The sequence below is a fragment of the Marmota marmota genome, unplaced genomic scaffold, assembly GCF_001458135.2.
Source record: "Marmota marmota marmota unplaced genomic scaffold, marMar, whole genome shotgun sequence".
In the NCBI taxonomy this organism is placed as follows: domain Eukaryota; kingdom Metazoa; phylum Chordata; class Mammalia; order Rodentia; family Sciuridae; genus Marmota; species Marmota marmota.
Window position 1 is genome coordinate 15087596 of NW_026000174.1, and position 20091 is coordinate 15107686.

Here is a 20091-nt window from a genome sequence, read left to right on the forward strand (position 1 = left end):
AAGTAAACAAACAAACAAATTCCCAAGCAAGTATTTTTACTCAGTATGGACCAGTATTTTTCCTTGTGGAAATGGAGCCATTGTTTACTTGCTTCTCTGGTTTTACTTCTTGGAGCTGGTAGCACAAAGCTTGGCATGAAATGAAGAGAATACAAGTCAGTGTCCATTAACTCATTTTTTCTGCCAGCTGAATCTTGGACATGTAGGAAGTACCACTCACCTCTGTCTTCAGTGTGTTTCTGAAATTGCTCTTGTTGGTTCTGTTTTGAAACATATCTCAGTTCGACAAACACTGAACCCCTACTGTATGTTCCAGTCATTCAACTAAATGCTGAGGATAGCTATGACATGCTGAACTATAGACCTCAGGCTAGATGAGCTTGCTCTTTTCATAAGTTTATTGAGGCATATTTACATATCATATAATTCACCCATTTCAAGTGTGTTCAATGATTTTTAATGAATTTACCAAATTATGTTTCATCATCATAAATAAGTTCTAGAATATTTTCATGATCCTGATATGATCCTTCATGTCTATTTATTGTTAATCCACATCACCCCTCCCAGATACAGGCAACCACTCTTTCTAGTTTTATTCTTTTTAGATTTGCTTTTTCTAGACATTTCACATAAATTAAATCATACGATATGTGTAGTCTCTTATGCTTTGCTGCTTTCATTTAACATAATATTTTCGAGATTCATCCATGTTGTAGAATGCAGCAGTATTTTTTGTTCCTTTTTATTGATGATTAGTATTCCATCATATGAATATACCACATTTTGTTTATCTGTTTATCTATTCATCAGTTGGTGAACATTTAGGTTGTTTCTCACTTTTGCTCTTATGAATAGTGCTACTATGTTAATTGCTATGCCAGTCTTTGTATGAATGTGTTTTCATTTCTCTTGGGTTACTGGGTCATAGTAAATTTCTGTTTAAATGTTTAGCAAACTGCCAAACTGTTTGCAAGAGTAACTGCAGAATTTCATATTTCCATCAGTATTGGGTGAGGATTCTCATTTCTCCACATCGCCACCAATATTGATTGTTATTTGTGGTTTTTTTGTTTTTGTTTTTGTTTTTTCATTTAACACTCTACCATTGAGCTTCTTCCCCCCACCAGCCCTGTCTCTTTGGTTATAGCCTTGCTCGTGGTTGTGAAATATCTCATGGTAGTTTTTATTTGCATTTGCCCATGACTAATATTGTTGAATGTTTCATGAGCTGATTAGCCATTTATATATCTACTTTGGGAAATGTCTATTCAAAACTTTTTTGTTCATTTTTTATTGGATTGATTGGATTAGATTTTTGAAGATGAATTGAGATTTATCTTATAGAGATTGAGGAATAATATGTCAGGAAGTTAAGACAGCAATTGAAAACAAACAAACAAAAAAAATAGGTGGCATTCTTTGAACATTTTATGCTAGACATTTTTCTAATTACATGACCTATATTAACTCATATAATCCTCATGACATCCCTATGTCTTAGGTGCTGTTTTTCATCTCCCCTAATCAGGGTCCCTCAACTAGAAAGTTTATAGCTAAAACATTTGTAAGTATATGACCTGTTCCTGAGATGGCAAATAGTCTTGGGATGAAAGAGAAACTGAAAATACCATAGGCATATGTTGCAACCAGATTTTATGTTTGGTAATTCTGTATACAGTGTTAGATGGAGAACTATGGAATATTTTCAAGTAGGACAAAATATGATGAGATCCATTGCAGAAGTAGGACAGTATTGTTCTTAATCAAAATTTGAATTAAGAATATTTAGTTGCTAATATTTTCTCTAAATTTAGGTAAGATACATGTAGGAAAGCCATAGGATGTTTAACGTTACTACTGTAATAAAATATAACTTATTATCATATACTATGTTAAAACTTAAAGAGAAAAAATTTTCAGATAATCCACTTCAAATTACAGTGTTCTACAAAAGTTCAAAACATCCAACTAAAAACATATAGTCACAGTATTAGCATAGGAATTTATTTAAGGCTTGGCATTATTATGCCTTTTATTTGGCTTATCTTTTATTTCTGACTGATAGAATTTCCTTTCATGTTATCTTAATATATGATTATTTTGACTCATTCTTTAGAATGATATGCCAAAAGGAACTGACTAGAAAGTTTTATGAAGCCACATGTCTGTCTAGCCATAGACTGGGGTATTTATAATATTAACCATAAGATGATTACAAGTAACAGTGACCAAAGGAAAGTGTTGTTTGATGTGACCTAGTAGCTATCTTGTGGTTAATATTGAAAGGAGCTAGCCAGGCATGGTGGCACATACCTATAATCCCAGTGGCTTGGGAGGCTGAGGCAGGAGGATCAAGAGTTCAAAGCCAGCCTCAGCAACTTAGCAAGGGCCTAAGCAACTCAGGGAGACCTGTCTCTAAATAAAATACAAAAAAAAAAACTGGAGATATGATTCAGTGGTTAAGCACCCCTGGGTTCAATCCCTGGTCCCCTCAGTCCCCTCTCCCCCCCCCCCCACAAAAAAAGAATATTGAAAGGAGGTTTTCTTGTCTATTGTCTATATTTCCATATTGTGTTATTGATTTCTAAAGTGTCCTTTCTTTATACCTCATTACCATTTATCAGATGATGGTAACAGGTCAAAAATTCTTTAAAAAAAATGAGCAGAGTACATCTTTCTTTGCAGAAATGAGTTTTTAATGCAAAATTATTCTGAGGAGGATATGGAATGTGTCCTAAAACACCTCCCTAAATAACAGGTATTCTGTTTAGAATTGACAAGTACATTGATTAGAATATCAGTGTTGGAGAGTCCTTCAGCTGTCACACAGGTCATACTGGTGTTAGATATTCATACAGGTGTTATACAAGAACAAGTCCTAGGTATTAGTATCTAAAACTAGCTGTTTATATTATATATTTTTAAATTTTTTTATTCATTCTCCTTGTATATAAAATGACTATTTTATTGGGTATGAAATTAAACTTTTGACTCAATGCCTGGCACATAGTGGTCGGTAAAGAGCTAGATGGATCTTTATGTTTTTCCTTTTTGTTTTTGGTTTTAACCCTCATTGCTTCAGGAAATATAAAAATATCAAATATAGACAATACTACAAAGATTACAAAATCTTGCAGTACTTATCCTCCTTGTTAAACTGATTACTGCAAGTCCCTTGGGACTTCTGTTCTCTTAATGTATTACCCAAAGTAAATCTTATTAACCTCTTTCTTAGCATTTTATAAGCCTGAAAGGCAATAGCTGATAGTTACCTCCCTATGACCTGCACTTTTCAGCATCTCTGTCCTGCATACGTGCCCGCCTTCCGTTAGCAGAACCAGTAACATAAGTCCTTCAAAGTGTTTCTCACATCCTATGAAAAAGCACAAGGTCAACCAGGGATAGGAAAAAATATGGGAAACACACGTCTATAAAACTTGGATAAGTATAATCTATAGAGGCAGGAAAACAAGGAAATGTTCTCTCAAGTTTCCTGGTGGGAATGAGAAAACCCTTTCCTCTTTACTTTCCTTGAATTGTAATTAACAAGATCTTCAGAGATAATGGTAGCAAAAAGGCTGACATAAAATTTCTGATACATGGTATTTTCCTGTTATTCTGGCCACCATTTCAGATATTTAACTCTGCCTTCTCTAGATTAACAGTTACATTAAGTAAAAAGTCCACTTGCTTGAGGACTTCTGCATATTTAAGGTTTGCTTAAGTGGAGTTTTTTGTTTTGTTTTGTTTTGTTTAGTGATGCTGGGGATTGAACCCAGGGCTTTTAAATGCAAGGCAAGCACTCTACCAACTGAGCTATATCCCTAAACCTTAAGTGGAGCTTTTTATGCATTTATTAAAATTAAATATTTAATAAGAATTTCCCTTGTCTATAAAGGACCATATTGGGCTAATATATCCTGTAGGAAATTTACCTGGAAATTCTCAGTTACGTAAGCCAGGTGTACTGGTGAACACCTATGATCCTTGCCAGGCTAAGGAGGCAGGAGGTTCACAAGTTGAAGGCCAGCCTGGGCAACTTAAGGAGACCCTGTCTCAAAATACAATTTTAAAAAAGGGTTTGAGGTATAGCTCAGAGATAGAATGCTCCTGGGTTCAATTCCCAGTACCAAAAGGGGGAAAAAAAAAATCTCAGTTATGGGTAGCTCTTTCCACTGGTGGTAATTTTGTATTTATATAGCAATGTCTCATAAACAGGAAAGATGATGATAGAGATTCTGTGGAAAATCTTCCCATTCAGTAAATAGGTGCCAGGTATATGTGGCAGGTGGCATCCAAAACTGAAAAGCTGCAGCTAAAGACACGAGCGCTACTTTGTAGAATCAGCAGTGTTGACAGGTAGGCATTCGGTAGGGGTTGTTCTCATTTCTTCAGCCTTCCAGAAAGGGTTTATTTGATTCTCATAGAAAGCCTACCATCCATGTGATAGGCCCTCTGCTGGATTGGTCACCTTTCTCCTGGATTAGTTCCTTCTCTAAGCATCCAGAGAGCTTTGAATAGATGCCTTGGTGATGTATTGACATACAGGGTTTGGGGATTTTGTGTGTGCATCTCTGTGTGTGTATTGGTTTGTATTGGGTATTAGACCCTAAGGCACTTCGCCATTGAACTATACCCTAGGCTCTCCTTTTTTATTTTTAATTTTGAGATAGGGTCTCACTAAGTTGCTTGAACTTATAATCCTCCTGCCTCAGCCTCTCGAGTCACTGAGATTTCAGGGATATAATTTTTGCTTAGATTTGCCCTTGCTATTCTATCTGTTCTGACCTAAGAGAATGGTACTCCTTTATCAGAGTTCTCATCAGCCTTAATGGAATTGTACTGTACATCCTTTTACCTAGTTGTCCAGTCTTCCAGAATTGCCTCAAGGCTCAGATCACAACATTAATTCTCTAGTTTATTCACCTGAAAGACTAGACACACAATCCAATTATGCAGTTGAACTGCCACTTTTCTCTGCAGTGAAGGTGCTACTGTCCCAGCTTGATCAGAATAAGCTTAAGACATGTCTTTGACAGTACACTGCTCCACCTCCTCTCCAAGGTGTGTGTAAGGTTTAAAATATGTGACTTTAGGTTTTACAGACTCTTGCCAAAAAAGGCTTTGGGCCAAATCTGTTTCAAAATTCAGAAATTTGCAGAAGCAATCCCTGTACCATCATTACACACTGAATAGGACATGAGGAAGCACCCAATGATCAAACAACACAGTATTTTTTTTGCAGTAAAACATTTCAGTATTCATACCAAGTTAAATGAATAAAAGCCTATAAATAACATCTCCTTAGTTCAAGATAACTCACTTTGCTTCAAATGAGTTCTAAAAAAAAAAAAAAAAAGATCTTTGTGATTTTCAGAGCATTTTGAATTCCAGAATTATAGATTCTGAACCTATTATTGCATTCCAAGCACAAACCTACAGAGATCCAGGTCTTTTTACTTTTTTTGCCCCCCTTTTTCTTGAAATGGGCATTTTACTCTGTTCCCTATGTTGCCCTGGCCGGTCCAGGACTCATAGAGTCATGCTGTCCTCCTGCCTCAACTTCCTGAGTAGCAGGGACTACAGGAGCGTACCAGCATTCCTGACAAAAGGGACCTCTTGAGAATAAATAAAAATTAACTTAAATAAAAATTAACTTTATTGAATATATTAGAAAACATCAAAAAGAATTAGTGGATTGGGCTGTAATGCCAGCAACTCAGGAAGCTGAAGCAGGAAGATTGAAAGTTAAGCTCAGCTTCAACAACATAATAAGACTGTGTCTCAAAATAAAAATAAAAAGGACTGGGGATGTATCTCAGTGGTAGCATCCCTGGGTTCAATCCCTAGTACTAAAAACAAAAACAATTTAAAATAAGAATAAGATGGATTGATATTAACTTGATAATATCCACCAATGAACTGAAAAATACAATTAGTACACACACTTTGAGTGAAGGTTAATGAGGGCTGGGGATGTAACTCAGTGGGATGTAACTTGCCTTAAATGAGGATTAATGAGATTGTTCCTGGCATGTAACATTGGTACAACAACCCTAATTTTATCTTTTTTCGAAATTTGGTTGGAAAAATAGTATTTTACTGTGCTAGTGGTTTTCATTCATCACTTTTTCTCTTTCAAATGATCACATTTTGGGTACAGATTTGAAAAGTAAGGACTCTGCTTCCTCTGTGAAATCAGCTTTCTCTCCCAGCTCACTTTGTCATCCTATACAGGTACTCAGATATCTGTCTGAACCTTCTGTGCCCTTATAGTAACTTTAAAATGAATTTAAATTAAGCTGGTACAATGGCAAATGCCTGTAATCCCACCTACTCAGGAGACTGAGGCAGGAGAACCACAAGTTCAAGGCCAATTTAGCAAGACCTTGTCTCAAAAAATAAAAAGAACTAAGGATATAGCTCAATGGTAGAACAACCCTGGGTTCAATCCCAAATAAAAGGAATGGAGGGAGAGGATGAGAATGAATCTTGAGAGGTATCTGAGGACAAAATATTTGAGATGGGTTAAAATTGATTTATCAAAAGTACTAGAATGTTAATTTCCTTTATTTAGTTCTTTAAAATTATTTAATTTATAATTTTTTAAAGATCTTAATATTTTATTCTAAATGGACTGGAAATTTTTAAAAACTTAACATTGCTAGTTTTTAAAGCCTTCTCAAACTCATGTGAACCAGTTCGGGTTTTTTTGTTTTGTTTGGTTTTCCTCAAGGAAAATTAAATCAGTTAAATGTCTTATCTCTAATTAAAAACCTTTCCAAAATTTCATTCAAAGGAAACTTATATTTTAGCAGTGTCTTTTTTAATATTATTGTCTCTGTGTTATCAATATTAGTATTAACCAAATAGTACAATTAGTGACACAGTATAAGCATATATAGATATATAGACAGCATGGAATCTGAGCCAGCAGGGTCTCAATACAGACTCTAGACCCACTGCTTAGTGGTTGAGTGGCTTTAGGGAAAAAACATCTTCTCTTCCTTCTTTCCCCTCTCCTCTTCCTTCCCCGCTCCCCCCCCACACTGTTTTGAGACAGGGTCTTACTAAAGTGCCCACACTGGCCTCTAACTTGTGATCCTCCTACCTTAGCTTCCCAAGTAGCTGGGATTACAGACATGTACCATCATGCCCAACTGATACATAACCTTTTCTGAGCTTAGATTTCTATACTGATAAGTTGAAAATAATAATTTCTGTGTTTTAGGATTGTTTTGAGAACTAAATGAAATTATGTAAAGCATCACAGAGATTAAAGAATCAGTAAATGGTAACCTTGTTTTCAAAATTATCATAACTTTATAGTGTTCTAATTATAAAACATGAAAAGAAAGTTTTTACCCAAAGTATACATGAGTCAAAACATCATATTGTTTCCCTCATTGCTAGACTTTAAGGTTTTTCTTTCTACTGCAATATGAACTTCCACTTTAACTTAAAGTAGGAATAAACATGCATACACTCTCTTTTTAAAAAAATCATATCATATGCCATAAAGTTTAAAATGAAAAAACAATGTTTCCACCCAAATTCTCAACATTCAAAGTAATCATTGGTAAAATTATATAGATATGGATGCACAACTTCATATAAATAGATTTATACTAACCAAACTTGAATTTAATCTCTAGCACTCATTAAATTCCAAATAAATTTATATTTCAGGAATATTATTAAATTTTTATTGGGACCCTTTTGTTCTTTGGTTAGGCTAAACTCCCAGATAATGCTAGGAAGATATCTGGAGCTCAGAGCAATAGCATTATTTTATTTTATTTTTTATTTTTTGGTACTAGGAATTGAACTCAGGGGCACTTAACCACTGAGCCATATCCCCAGACCTTTTTTGTATTTTATTTAGAGACAGTGTCTCACTGAGTTGCTTAGGGCCTTGCTAAATTGCTGAGGCTGGCTTTGAACTCGCTATCCTACTGTCCCAGCCTCCCAAGCTGCTGGGATTATAGGCTGCACCACTGCACCCTGCTACAGTAGCATTATGAACATAATTTTTTTATTACATAATTTTTGAGACTGTTATCCAGAGAACATTATTCTCTCTAGCCAAGAAATGATCCTACTTATTCTAAAATTTATTGCTGGGTTGCTGACAACCTGAGATTCCATCTCCAGACATGTTGATTTATAAGTAAGGAAACTAAGGCCTGGAGAGACGGGTTAAGTTAGCCAGGGTGACACATAAATGTATTTTAGATTTCAATGACTGCTTCTTAAAAAATCTAATAAGTTCCATAAAGTAAGAGTTTGCAGAAGTCACTAAATTTGGAGATTCAGGTTTATTCCTTCTTTATTCATGTTTGAATGGATTTTAGAGTGCAAATTTAAACATACAGTAGATTATATTAGATGACCTTTAATTGGACAATTCGTATTTAGGAAATTATTTTCTTAGCTGGACACAGTGAAACATGCCTGTAATCCCAGTGGCTCGGGAGGCTTGAGGCAGGAGGACTGTGAATTGAAAGCCAGCCTCAGTAATTTAGCAAGGCCCTAAGCAACTAAGTGAGACCCTGTCTCGAAATAAAAAGGACTGGGGATGTGGCTCAGTGGTTAAACACCCCTGTGTTCAATACTCAGTATCCAAAAAAAAAAAATTTTTTTTTTCTTGCCAGGAACAGTAACACACACCTTTAATCCCAGCTACTCAGGAGGCTGAGGCTGACCTCAAACTTGGGATACTCCTGCCTCAGCTTCCACAGTTGCTGGGATTATAGGTGTGTGCCACTATACCCAGTATGTCTTGTTTTTTAAGTGCTAAGTGAAGGCCCTTTGGTCTAACTACTGAGTATAATAGTTGCAATCAGAATAACAATATTTTTCTCTCTGTTCTCTCTTGTGTTGTAGAGTCGACAATTAGAATCAGAAACTGGGACCACAGAGGAGCACAGTCTAAATAAAGAGGCTAGGAAATGGGCCACACGTGTGGCACGTGAGCACAAAAACATTGTTCATCAACAACGGGTAAGTGTAGTAGAATCCTGGCCACATTCAGCTTAAGCCAAGTGTCAGACCCATTTAAGGAGCTAAATTTTATTAATGTGAAAAGCACCCATATATGTTTTTTCTATTCTTTCTCAAACTCAACAATATAGTCTTATCTATCTATTTATCTTAAAAATTCTGTAAACCTTGTAGCAGCAACACATTAATTCACCTGTTTGCCATAAAATTGCCTAAGAAAGACTAGTGATGGTGTCTTACAGTTTGTTGGGCAGGGGAAGAGGCATACATATGATAAATTAAAGTAGACTTTCATCTCTCAAGACAAGTTTTTTTGAAGACACAGTTGTAAATTCCATGAAAATATATTTTCAAGACTAAACTCCAAGTGCAAAGAAATTATTTTAAATATAGTAGTTTTTTTTTAGTTTGATTTTCAGTATCTATATCCTCTTTCTTTGCCTTCACGTCCAACTTCTTAAAAGAATTGTCTACACTTACATATCCTGACCTCCCTCCTACTTTTCAGCTCATTATGTTTAAGCTTTGCCTTGCTTTCCTTCTGATCATTCCTTTCCTTCTAAATTTATCATAATCACCAGTGATGTCTGTTGCAAGATCCAAAGTGGACACTTGATCTCTCGTTTTTCTTTTTCTTTTTTTTTTAAATTTATTTATTTATTTTTATTGGTTGTTCAAAACATTACAAAGCTCTTGACATATCATATTTCATACATTAGATTCAAGTGGGTTATGAACTCCCTCTCGTTTTTCTTAACCAGTCAAGTTTCATCATAACTAACAACACCCTTCTTCTTAAAACACTCTTCAGCCCTCTGTAACTCAGCATTGTTCCAGTTTTCCCTCTTCCTCTTCAGCCTGTCTAGATTCTTTCATGGGTTGCTCTTTCTCTATCCAATGGTTAAATATTTAAATTCCTTAGATTCCTGAACTAGGCTGTCTTTTTTTTTTTTTTTAACTCTTTACTCTCCCTACCATCCATCTCATACACTGCTATTTTTTCACTTTCAACCTAATCATAAACTAATATTTTCAACATTGGGCCTTGCTTGCTGCTGTATCCCATGTATTTTTTTGCCTACTTTGACATCTTATTTCACTTGTCTCACAGGAGACAGTGTTTTGGGTTTTTTGGGTTTGTTGTTGTTGTTTGTTTTTTGTGGGTTTTTCTTGTTGTTGTTGTTTTGGTTTTGATTATTAAACTGGGAATTGGACCCAAGAGTGCTTTACCACTGAATTGCATTCCCAAACCTTATTTTATTTTATTTATTTATTTATTTGGTACCTGGGATTGAACCTAGGAGCACTTAATCACTGAGCCACATCCCCACCCCTTTTTTTTTATATTTTATTTAGAGACAGGGTCTTGCTCAGTTGCTGAGGCCAATGTTGAACTCACCATCCTCCTTATCTTAGCCTCCTGAGCCACTGGGATTATAGGTGTGTGCCACCACACCCAGCTTTGTGTCTTATTTTGAAATAGGTTCTTACTGTGTTGCTAACAGTCTTGTTAAGTTGCTGAGACTGGCCTCAAACTTGGATCTTCCTGCCTTAGCCTCCTGAGTCATAGGTTTACAGTCATCTGCCACCATACCCAGCTTAAAAAAAAATTTAAAAAGCATTTTTTTTAATAATGTCTCTCAGTATTCTGGGTATTGGTAGTCTCAACTTGGCAGTTATCACTTTATAATAATCAGATAATGGCCAGTGCTGGTGTCATCTCATGTGAAATAACTGGTTCTTTTTTTTTTTTTAAGAGAAAGAGAGAGAGAATTTTTAATATTTATTTTCTTTTTAGTTTTCGGCGGACACAACATCTTTATTTGTACGTGGTGCTGAGGATCAAACTCAGCGTCGTGCGCATGCCAGGCAAGCGTGCTACCGCTTGAGCCCCATCCCCAGCCCCCAAAATAACTGGTTCTTAGGCTGGGGAGATCTAAACAGTTGGGAACTAGAATGCTAGGGCTTCTTACACACTTCTGTCTCTGTGTAGTCTCTCCACGTGATCTCTCCAACATGGTGGCTTCAGGTTGGCTATACTGCTTACATGGTAGCATACAGCCCCAAAGATATAAGTTCCAAGAGTGAGAAAATAAAACCTGTGTATTCTTCTGACCTAGCCTCAGAAACATCATTGGGATTGCTGAATCATATTTTATTGAGACAATCACAAAGGCCTGTCCATAGTTCAAGGAGATAGGACATACACTCTACTTCTTGGTGGAGAAGTAACAAAGTTGGAAAAACATGCAGAATGAGAAATGTAGTAACAACTTTTTGGAAAACATAGTCTGCCACAGTATACCTTATGGTTAAAAGTTATGGTTAAAACTTCACATACCTCCGACATGCAAAATACACTCACTTCTTATCCCCCAAAGCCTGTTTTTTTTTGTTTCTTTTTTTGTTTTTTTTTTTTTTTTTTTGCTAAAATCTGTCCACAATTAATAAAAATTATAAACCAAGAGCTAAAGCTCAGTAAACCTGAGGCAGGTAAAACACAAAGAAAATCATACCACAGTGCATCATAGTCAGCTTTAAAATACAAAAAATGTTTAAGAGTTGTCAGGCGTGGTTATATACACGTATAATCCCAACTACTCAGGAGGCTGGGGAGGAGGCAATCACAAGTTCAAGACCTGCNATATATATATATATATATATATATATATATATATATATATATGCCTTGCACATGTGAGATACTGGGTTTGATCCTTAGCACCACATAAAAATAAATAAAATAAAGGTACTGTGTCCATCTACAACTAAAAAGAAGAAGACAAGATTGAGTTCCCTGTCTCCTTCCCAGCTATTAGCCGGAGGCTGTCTTTAGCCCCTAGAAGCTACTCTTCCTGGTCCTTGCACTTGTGCTTCCACATCTCAGAATCAGCAATGGCACACTGAATCCTTCTGCTTAGAATCTCTAATTTCCTTTCTACCCATCTCTTATCTTACTCTAGCCAGAGAAAATTCTTTGCTTGAAAGATATCACATGATTATATTGGACTTACTTAGGTAATCAAGGATGATCTCATTATTTTAAGGTTCCTAACTCTAATACTTCTGCAAATTACGTCATACATACCCACAGTTTCAGACACCAGGGTATTTACATCTTCAAAGCCATGCTGCTTATTACAGTGATAAAACAAGAAAACAACATCTATCATCACCGCTACTTTTCAGTGTCATATAGGATTAGTCAATGTGTTAATTAAAGAAAACCAGTTAAGAGATTTAAATATTAGGAAAAGGCACATCCATCATTATTTATTAATAATATGTGTACCCAAAATACCAAGACCCAATTGTCAATGATGGTTTAGTAAAGTGAACAAATACAAGAATATATTTTTAGAAATCATTAATTTTCTGAGGTTAGGAATCTGGCTCAGTGGTAGAGCATTTGCCTAGCATGAGTGAGGCCTGGGTTCAGTCTTCAAAACTGAAGGGAAAAAGGAGAACTTTAGTTTTCTCATTAATCAGAAATAATAAATTGCAAATACAGTGGGAAAAAAGTTATTCATCACAGCAGTAAAATACTGATAAGGTAAAGGAGTATAAAATTTTAATGAAACTTAGAAAATATATTTGGAGAAGCTTGACATTCTGGCTCTAAAGTTTACCTGGAATTCTTTTTATAAACACACAAGAATGAGACTTACCACATACTAAATCATAAAATAGTGACCACAGAAATTAACTGTGGTCTAATACAAAAAAATAGCAAATCTATTAAAGAACATATGATAATTTAGAATAATGGTCTTATCAAGATACCATTTTTGGCATACACAATTGCTAAATCCATTTACTAAAGGATTTACTAACTCTTTTCCCCAAAGATTTGAAATGTCAATCAAGATGCCATTTTTCAGGTAGGAGGGAAATATAATGATGAACAGTATATTAAAAGCTGCCAAGAAATTATTGTTACGTCTGATAATGGTATTATGGTTGTATAAAACAATTCACATTTAGAGACATTTATTATAACATGTAGGAATAAAATGACTTAATATCGATTTTTTTCCTTCAAATGCTGTAGCAAAGAACAAAAAGGATAAGTAAAGCAAATTTTAACATTTTTTTGAATCTCAGTGATTAATATATGGGATTTATCGTAATAGATGCTCTAAAACTTTCGAGTATATTTGAATTTTTTTATAATGGAAAACATGTTAGCCTGGGGGTATGACTGAGTGATAGAACATGTATATGCTTAGCATGCATGAAGCCCTGGGTTCAATTCCAAGCACTACCAAAAAAAAAAAAGTTAATGGCATTTCAAATCTTTGGGGAAAAGAGTTAGTAAATCCTTTAGTAAATGGATTTAGCAATTGTGTATGTTTAGGGGAAAATACACCATTAGATTTCTTTCTTCCACTATATACAAAATAAATTTTAGAAAACTAAAGAGCTAAGTGCTAAGCGCTAAACATATGACTATTAAAAAACTAGAAGAACCTAGAATATTTATATATATTTAGTTATCAGTGGGCCTTTATTTTATTCATTTATATGTGGTGCTGAGAATTGAACTCAGTCCCTCACACATGCTAGGCAAACCCTGTACCACTGAGTCACAACCTCAGCCCCATATTTTTGGTATATTACAGATACCTTTTTTTTGGGTGGGGGGGTACCAGGGGTTGAACTCAGGGGTACTCAACTACTGAGCCACATCCCTAGCCCCACGCCTTTTTTTAATTTTATTTAGAGACAGGGTCTCACTGAGTTGCTTAGCTCCTTGCCATTGCTGAGGCTGGCTTTGAACTTGCAATCTGCCTGCCTCAGCCTCCAGAGCTGCTGGGACTACAGGCATTCGTCACTGCGCTCAGCCATATACCTTTTTAAACAAAACTAAACTCAGGAGCTATAAAGGGAAAGACTGATAAAATGTGACCAATGTGATTTGCCAGTATTTTACTAAGAATTTTTGCATCTATGTTCATCAGGGATATTGGCCTGAAGTTTTCTTTCCTTGGTGTATTTTGTCTGGTCATAGGTTGAGTTTAGAAGGGTTCCCTTCTTTTCTATTTCATAGAATAGTTTGAAGTAGATTGGTGTTCTTCTTTGAAAGAAGGTCTGGTAGAACTCAGCTGAGAATCCTTCAAGTCCTGGGCTTTTCTTTGTTGGTAGGCTTTTCATGGCATCTTCAGTTTCATCACTTGAAATTTACCTGTTTAAATTTTCTATGTCTTCCTGATTCAATTTAGGTAGGTCATATTTCTCTAGAATATTGTTGATGTCTTCAAGATTTTCTGTTTAACTGGAGTATAAGTTTTTAAAATAGTTTCTGATCATCCTCTGTATTTCAGTGGTGTCTGTGGTGATATATCCTTTTTCATCATGAATTTTAGAAATTTGAGTTTTTTTCTCTTTTTCTCTTGGTTAGCATGGCTAAAGTTTTCTCGATTTTATTGATTTTTTTTTTTTTTTTGGAAGAACCAACTCAACAGTGAGATCATTTTTTAAAAAATACATTGGCATAATTTTAAAGATTGGCAAAATTCAGTGTGGGTAAGATACAAGGAAGAGTAGGTACAACTTTGTGTAGATAATCTGGTAATGTCTATTAAAATTAAAATGTGCATTTTCTGCTTTTATGTTTTTTATCTTAAATATTCCTATATGTGTTCAAAAAGTCATTGACTTTTGTACAAAAAGTCATTGTACAAAGGGTTCTTTGTACAGAGCCACATATAATGTTGAGAAATTTGAAAATTCAAAAGGCAAATAGAGTAAGAGTAAATGAAACATGGTATAGTTAAATTCTTGGATCTATAGATTAATTAAAGAGAATGAGGTCAGTCTATTTATACAGACATGAAAAGCTTTCTTAGAAACATTGAGAAGACAGTAAACAAAATTTTCTGTTTGTTTTTATATGTATAGAAATGCTCAAAAGTGGTTTGGAAAAATAAAAATTAATTGATGGTATGACAGTTATACCCCATAATGGATTATACAATGTAATAAAAGACTTTTGCCATTTTGCATTAATTGTTTTGTAACAGTATTTTATATTCATGTAAATTTTAAAAACTAAAGGTATGCATGTCAAAACTTGTACAATCTAAGTAAGATCTGTAGATTGAGCCAGTGTCAATTTTTATACTCTATTGCAGTAGCCCCTACTTATCTGCAGTTCACTATCCATGGTTTCAGTTACCTGAAGTCAACCACAGACCAGAAATGCTAAATGTAAAAGTTCAGAAATAAACATTTTAGATGTTTTAAATTGCACACCATTCTGAATAACATTAGGAAATCTCATTCTTTCCCACCCAAGATCCAAAACACTTTAACCATAATTTTTACACTATGTACCCTATCCACCTATTACTTACTGAGTAGCCTGTTAGAGTATCAAATCCACTGTTATAATATCAGAGTGTTTTGCTTAACCTTTTATTTTACTTAATAACGACAGAATACAAGACTATTGATGCAAAGGAGGCACCATGACATAAAACAGATTAATTCTTCCACCGAGAAGCATTGTTGCATGGCTTATAGAAAAATACACAGTAATTTTAGAATTCAGTATTACCAGCATTTTTAGCATCCATTGAGGGTCTTGGAAAGTATCTCCTGAGGATAAAGGGAAACTACTAATGTAAAGTTATATAAATTTTTACCATTGGGGGAAGTTGGGTGAAGGGAGTGTGTACTAGTTTTGCAACTTACAGAGTCTATAATCCACATTTTTTTAAATTAAATAAATAAATGAAACAAAATTAAAAGTTAAAGAAAGGATAATAATTTGTTAAAAGAGGAATCATGGTTTTAGTTACTAAAATCTTTCAAATAATCACTCAAGGAACAAAGATGAGAAGGAGGATTATTTTCTGTACCTGTTTTCTCTTTAGGTTCTAAATGAACTTGAATGCCATGGAGTTGCTGTATCAGAACAAAGCCGAGCAGAACTGGAACAGAAAATAGATGAAGCTAGAGAAAATATTCGTAAAGCAGAGGTAAGGGGGCAGCTAACTATGGCATTTTGCCCAACTCCAGTCAGTGTCACAGCTGTGATGTACACCTTTGAAGCTGAGTTCCTACACTTATTAAGTTGAAGGGGAATCACCATCTTCATTTGTGTCCACAGTAGTATTATTGAATGCCTGCTTTGTAGAAAGTATACATATAGCAGACTTTGAACCTGCTGTGAAGAGTTCATAATCATGAAAATTACATAACAAAAGAATTAAGTCACAATAAAAATATTACAGTTTCACAAAGTAAAATGATAATCAAGTTAATGGTAGAGATATTTATGTTTATATATAAAATGATAATTTATATATTATAGAATATATAATAACATTTATATATAATTTATATGTATTATATAATTATACATAGTAATATATTTATATAAAATTATATATGTATATATTTAGAACCTAAAAAATCTCCCTTATATGGATGGTTTCTGAATCCAGGGGCATGAACTGGGTCTTCAGTAATAGAGACTTGGTTGAGAAGCGACAGGGCATTATAAAAGTAATTTTTTTTTTTTTTTTTTGGAGTCATGAGATCTTTTGAAAGTTGTATAAAAACTATGAAACCCCTCCCATAAAAAAAGAAATGTACATGTTGTGTACAGCATCAGAGTTCATCAACCCCAGGCTAATACTCCTTGCCCTAGAGGAGGAGAGGTCAAAATGAGAGAACAAGAAAGTATTAGCAAAAGGGGGCAGGTACAGGGTGGAGTTTGGCAGTTGAAAGTGATTAGAATAACAGATTTTTGTAAGGAAATGTGATAGAAAGTAAGTAAACTATTGTGGTTAGGGCCAGTTCACAGAGGACACACATGTGTATTCATCTACTCTGCTACAGCATGGTGAAGGGGATATGGAGGTAGACATTTAAAAAAAAAAAAAAGATCAAGACTTTACAACCCTCAAGAGATTATGTTCTTATTAGGAAAGCCTAAAGAATGCCAAAGATAACCAAGACTGTGAAGCACAAGTGCCAAAGAGTGGCCATACAAGTATGCTTCAGGAAGTGGAGGACACGGGGAGCACTGGGGGAGGGGTTGTCAGAGCAGAGGTAGGACTTAGGATGGTGTTAGCCAGTGAATAGTATTCAATTAGTCAGGGAAAAGGGAATAACATAGATCTGTGGCTTGCAACCTCAAGAAACAACTTGAACCAAAATATGAAGGTAAGAAGGAGGCAGGTTTCAGTTTGATGTTGGGAAATATTTTCTAAGAGTCAAATCTTCTGAGTGGCAGAATAAGTACATAATGCAACACTGTAAGGGCTCAGGATTCTGGGCAAGCATCTGTCAGGGACTTTGTACAAGGAATTCTGGCATTGGTGAAGGTAATGTAAACTAGTGATTTTCAAACACCCCTTTATTGCTCTAGAGGTTTTGAAAAAGTGCTTCAGTGGTTGTGGGGTAAGGGTGAGGCAACAGAGGCAAACACAGGGTATATGAGCGTGTTTTTGACAGAGCCCCATGGAAGTGATTTGAACCAGAATGGGTTTGCCATCTTCATGGTCTAAAGAAGCTCCGGTAACCTCTCCTCTGATTCATTCCTGACATAGTCTGACCCACAGCCTCCATGGTGAGAAGGGCAGGGTGTGCAGTGAGCAGCCATTTTCCTCTCTGAATTCAGAGTCACGGCTAAACCACTACCCTCTGGTGCTGGCCAAGTACTGCTGGCAGGCTCTTGTCTGGTTTGGGAAACACTGGCTTGTGGTAGAAGAGATTATTCTGTTGTATTGTTTCTCTTCACTCTGGATGAAGCCAGTATTACCGCCTTAGTGGAACAGAAGTGATTACCTTAGGACAAGTCTCAGAAGTTTTCTGAAGGGGTTGTACTTATATTTTCCATTTCCAGACTCCATCCATGATATCACTATCTAGTACCTTAACTCCACTAGTGCCTCTAGTACCACATCTTTTATAGTAGTAGTACTAATAGCTGTCTGTCACAAAGAGTCTAAATAAAGGCCAGTTGACCTTTTATTTCCATGAGTATGAGTATGCTAAACTACACTGTTAGCTTAAAACTAAAAATATAAAGTGAGATTCCCACAACAGAATATCTCACCTCTCCTAATACATTTAAGTCTGCATTCTCAAAGATCATTTTCGTTCCAAAATATGGAATATGCTAAAATTATAATGTCAGATTATCTCAGTTTTGAGTGTCTGTAAAATGTAATTAATTCTATTATCTTAAAATGATCTCTCAGATTCCTCATATTAGAGAATAAAAAAAAAAATTCCCAGCTAAAATTAGCTGGCAAATAAGAGGGCATGTGTATTGGGGCAGTGCTTACAAGATTGTCATAATGAAATTTTTTGATAGACTAGAAAACGAGAGATTGACATTAATTGTTTCTGTACATACCCTCTTTCTTTTCTCTGCCTGTATATCTTTTGCATTGATTTTTCTGAATTGCATAGTTACTCAATAGCTTTTTACCTAATTATGAAGTACCTGTTACAAGAGAGAGAAAGGTGGTTAAAATTGCATTATAGCTTTCATGTTTGGTTTTTAATTCCTGCTAACAAGAATGATACTGTCCCTTGTTGAGTGATCTGCTTTATCCAGTCTTTCCTATATTATGTCTCCATTCAGTGTTGCTAATTAGAATAAAAGTCATTTGTGGTCTTTTGTAATAGGTTAAAGAAACTTCCAACTAGAAGAAATTCAAAATATAAAAAATGCTTTTCCAAAGACTAGAGATCTTTAATTCTTGTCTGGTTAATTTGGGGCAGATTTACTAACTGATTAATTCAACAACTGCATCAGCTATGTTCCAGATACTAATGAAAATACTATACTCACTGGGCATGGTGGCACACACCTGTAATCCCAGTGACTCAGGAAGCTGAAGCAAGAGGATCACAAGTTCAAAGCCAGCCTCGGCAACTTAATGAGGTCCTAAGCAACTTAGCGAAACCCTGTCTTAAAATTAAAAAAAAAATAAAATAAAAAGGGCTTAGGATGTGACTCAGTTAAGTTCTCTATGTTCAGTCCCAGATACCAAAAAACAAAACAACAACAAAAAATAATACCAATAGTGATGGACAAACTCTTGTTTTACTGTTATGATCTTTGGATTGTCACACAGGAGTATTTGTACGAGCTATATCACGTCTTCAGCCTCTAATTCAGGAATTTGAAATAAGACAACTGTTTAATTGAAAATGTTAATTTTTTTAATTTTATTTTTATTTTTTGATACCAGAGACCTAGTGGCACTTAACCACTAAGCCACATCCCCAGCCCTTTTTAATTTTTTATTTTGAAACAGATGGTTAGGGCCTCAGTTGCTGAGTCTGACCTTAAACTTGCTTCGATCCTCCTGCCTCGGCCTCCCAAGCCACTGGTATTATAGGCATGCACCACCATGCCCAGCTAATAATAATGTTCTTAATATGGTATTTAGGAATTCAAATTTTTTGAAATGCCTTTTGTCATATACACACACATTCATCATTTATGTTAATTTTTACATAACTATTTAAAAATAGCTTAGAGTGTTACAACATATAATAATGTTAAATGTAATTCCCATGTTACTACAATGAAAATGGCTATAGAATACACAAAAAGAAATGAGAAGGGAACTAAAACATGACACTGAAAAATCAACTAAACACAAAAGACAATAATACAGGAGGAAGTAGAGACTAAAAAGCTATAAAGCATATATAAAACAAACAGTCCTTCCTTATCAGTAATTACTTTAAGTGTAAATGTATTAAATTGTCCAGTCAAAACTTAGAAATTGGCAGAAATTTGCTTTCTATAGGAGACTCAACTTTAGATCCAAAGACACAGACAGATTGAAATAAATGGATGGAAGAAGATATTCCATGCAAATAAGAACCAGAAGAGATCAGGGTTGCAGAAAGACAAATACTGTGTGATTTCACCTGGATGAGGCACCTAAAGTAATCAGATTCATAGATAAAAAGTAGAATGGAGGTTACCAAGGGCTGGGAGAGGGAGAATGGCAAATTGTTGTTTTTTGTTTTCTTTAGTACTGGGGATTGAACCCAGGAGTGCTCAGCAACTGAGCCATATCCCCAGCTTATTTATATATATATATA

At 35.1% G+C, this 20091-nt stretch overlaps 1 protein-coding gene across 7 annotated transcripts in view; it reads left to right on the forward strand.

The window, feature by feature from the left end:
* Positions 1-20091, forward strand: part of Fchsd2 (FCH and double SH3 domains 2) — a 245351-nt gene that overhangs the window by 180618 nt on the left and 44642 nt on the right. For all 7 annotated transcript variants that reach the window (XM_048788107.1, XM_048788106.1, XM_015477460.1 and 4 more), the window contains 2 exons: positions 8890-9006; positions 15885-15989. In XM_048788107.1, coding sequence (XP_048644064.1) covers positions 8890-9006; positions 15885-15989 — 222 coding nt within the window. The remainder of the gene's footprint in view (positions 1-8889; positions 9007-15884; positions 15990-20091) is intronic.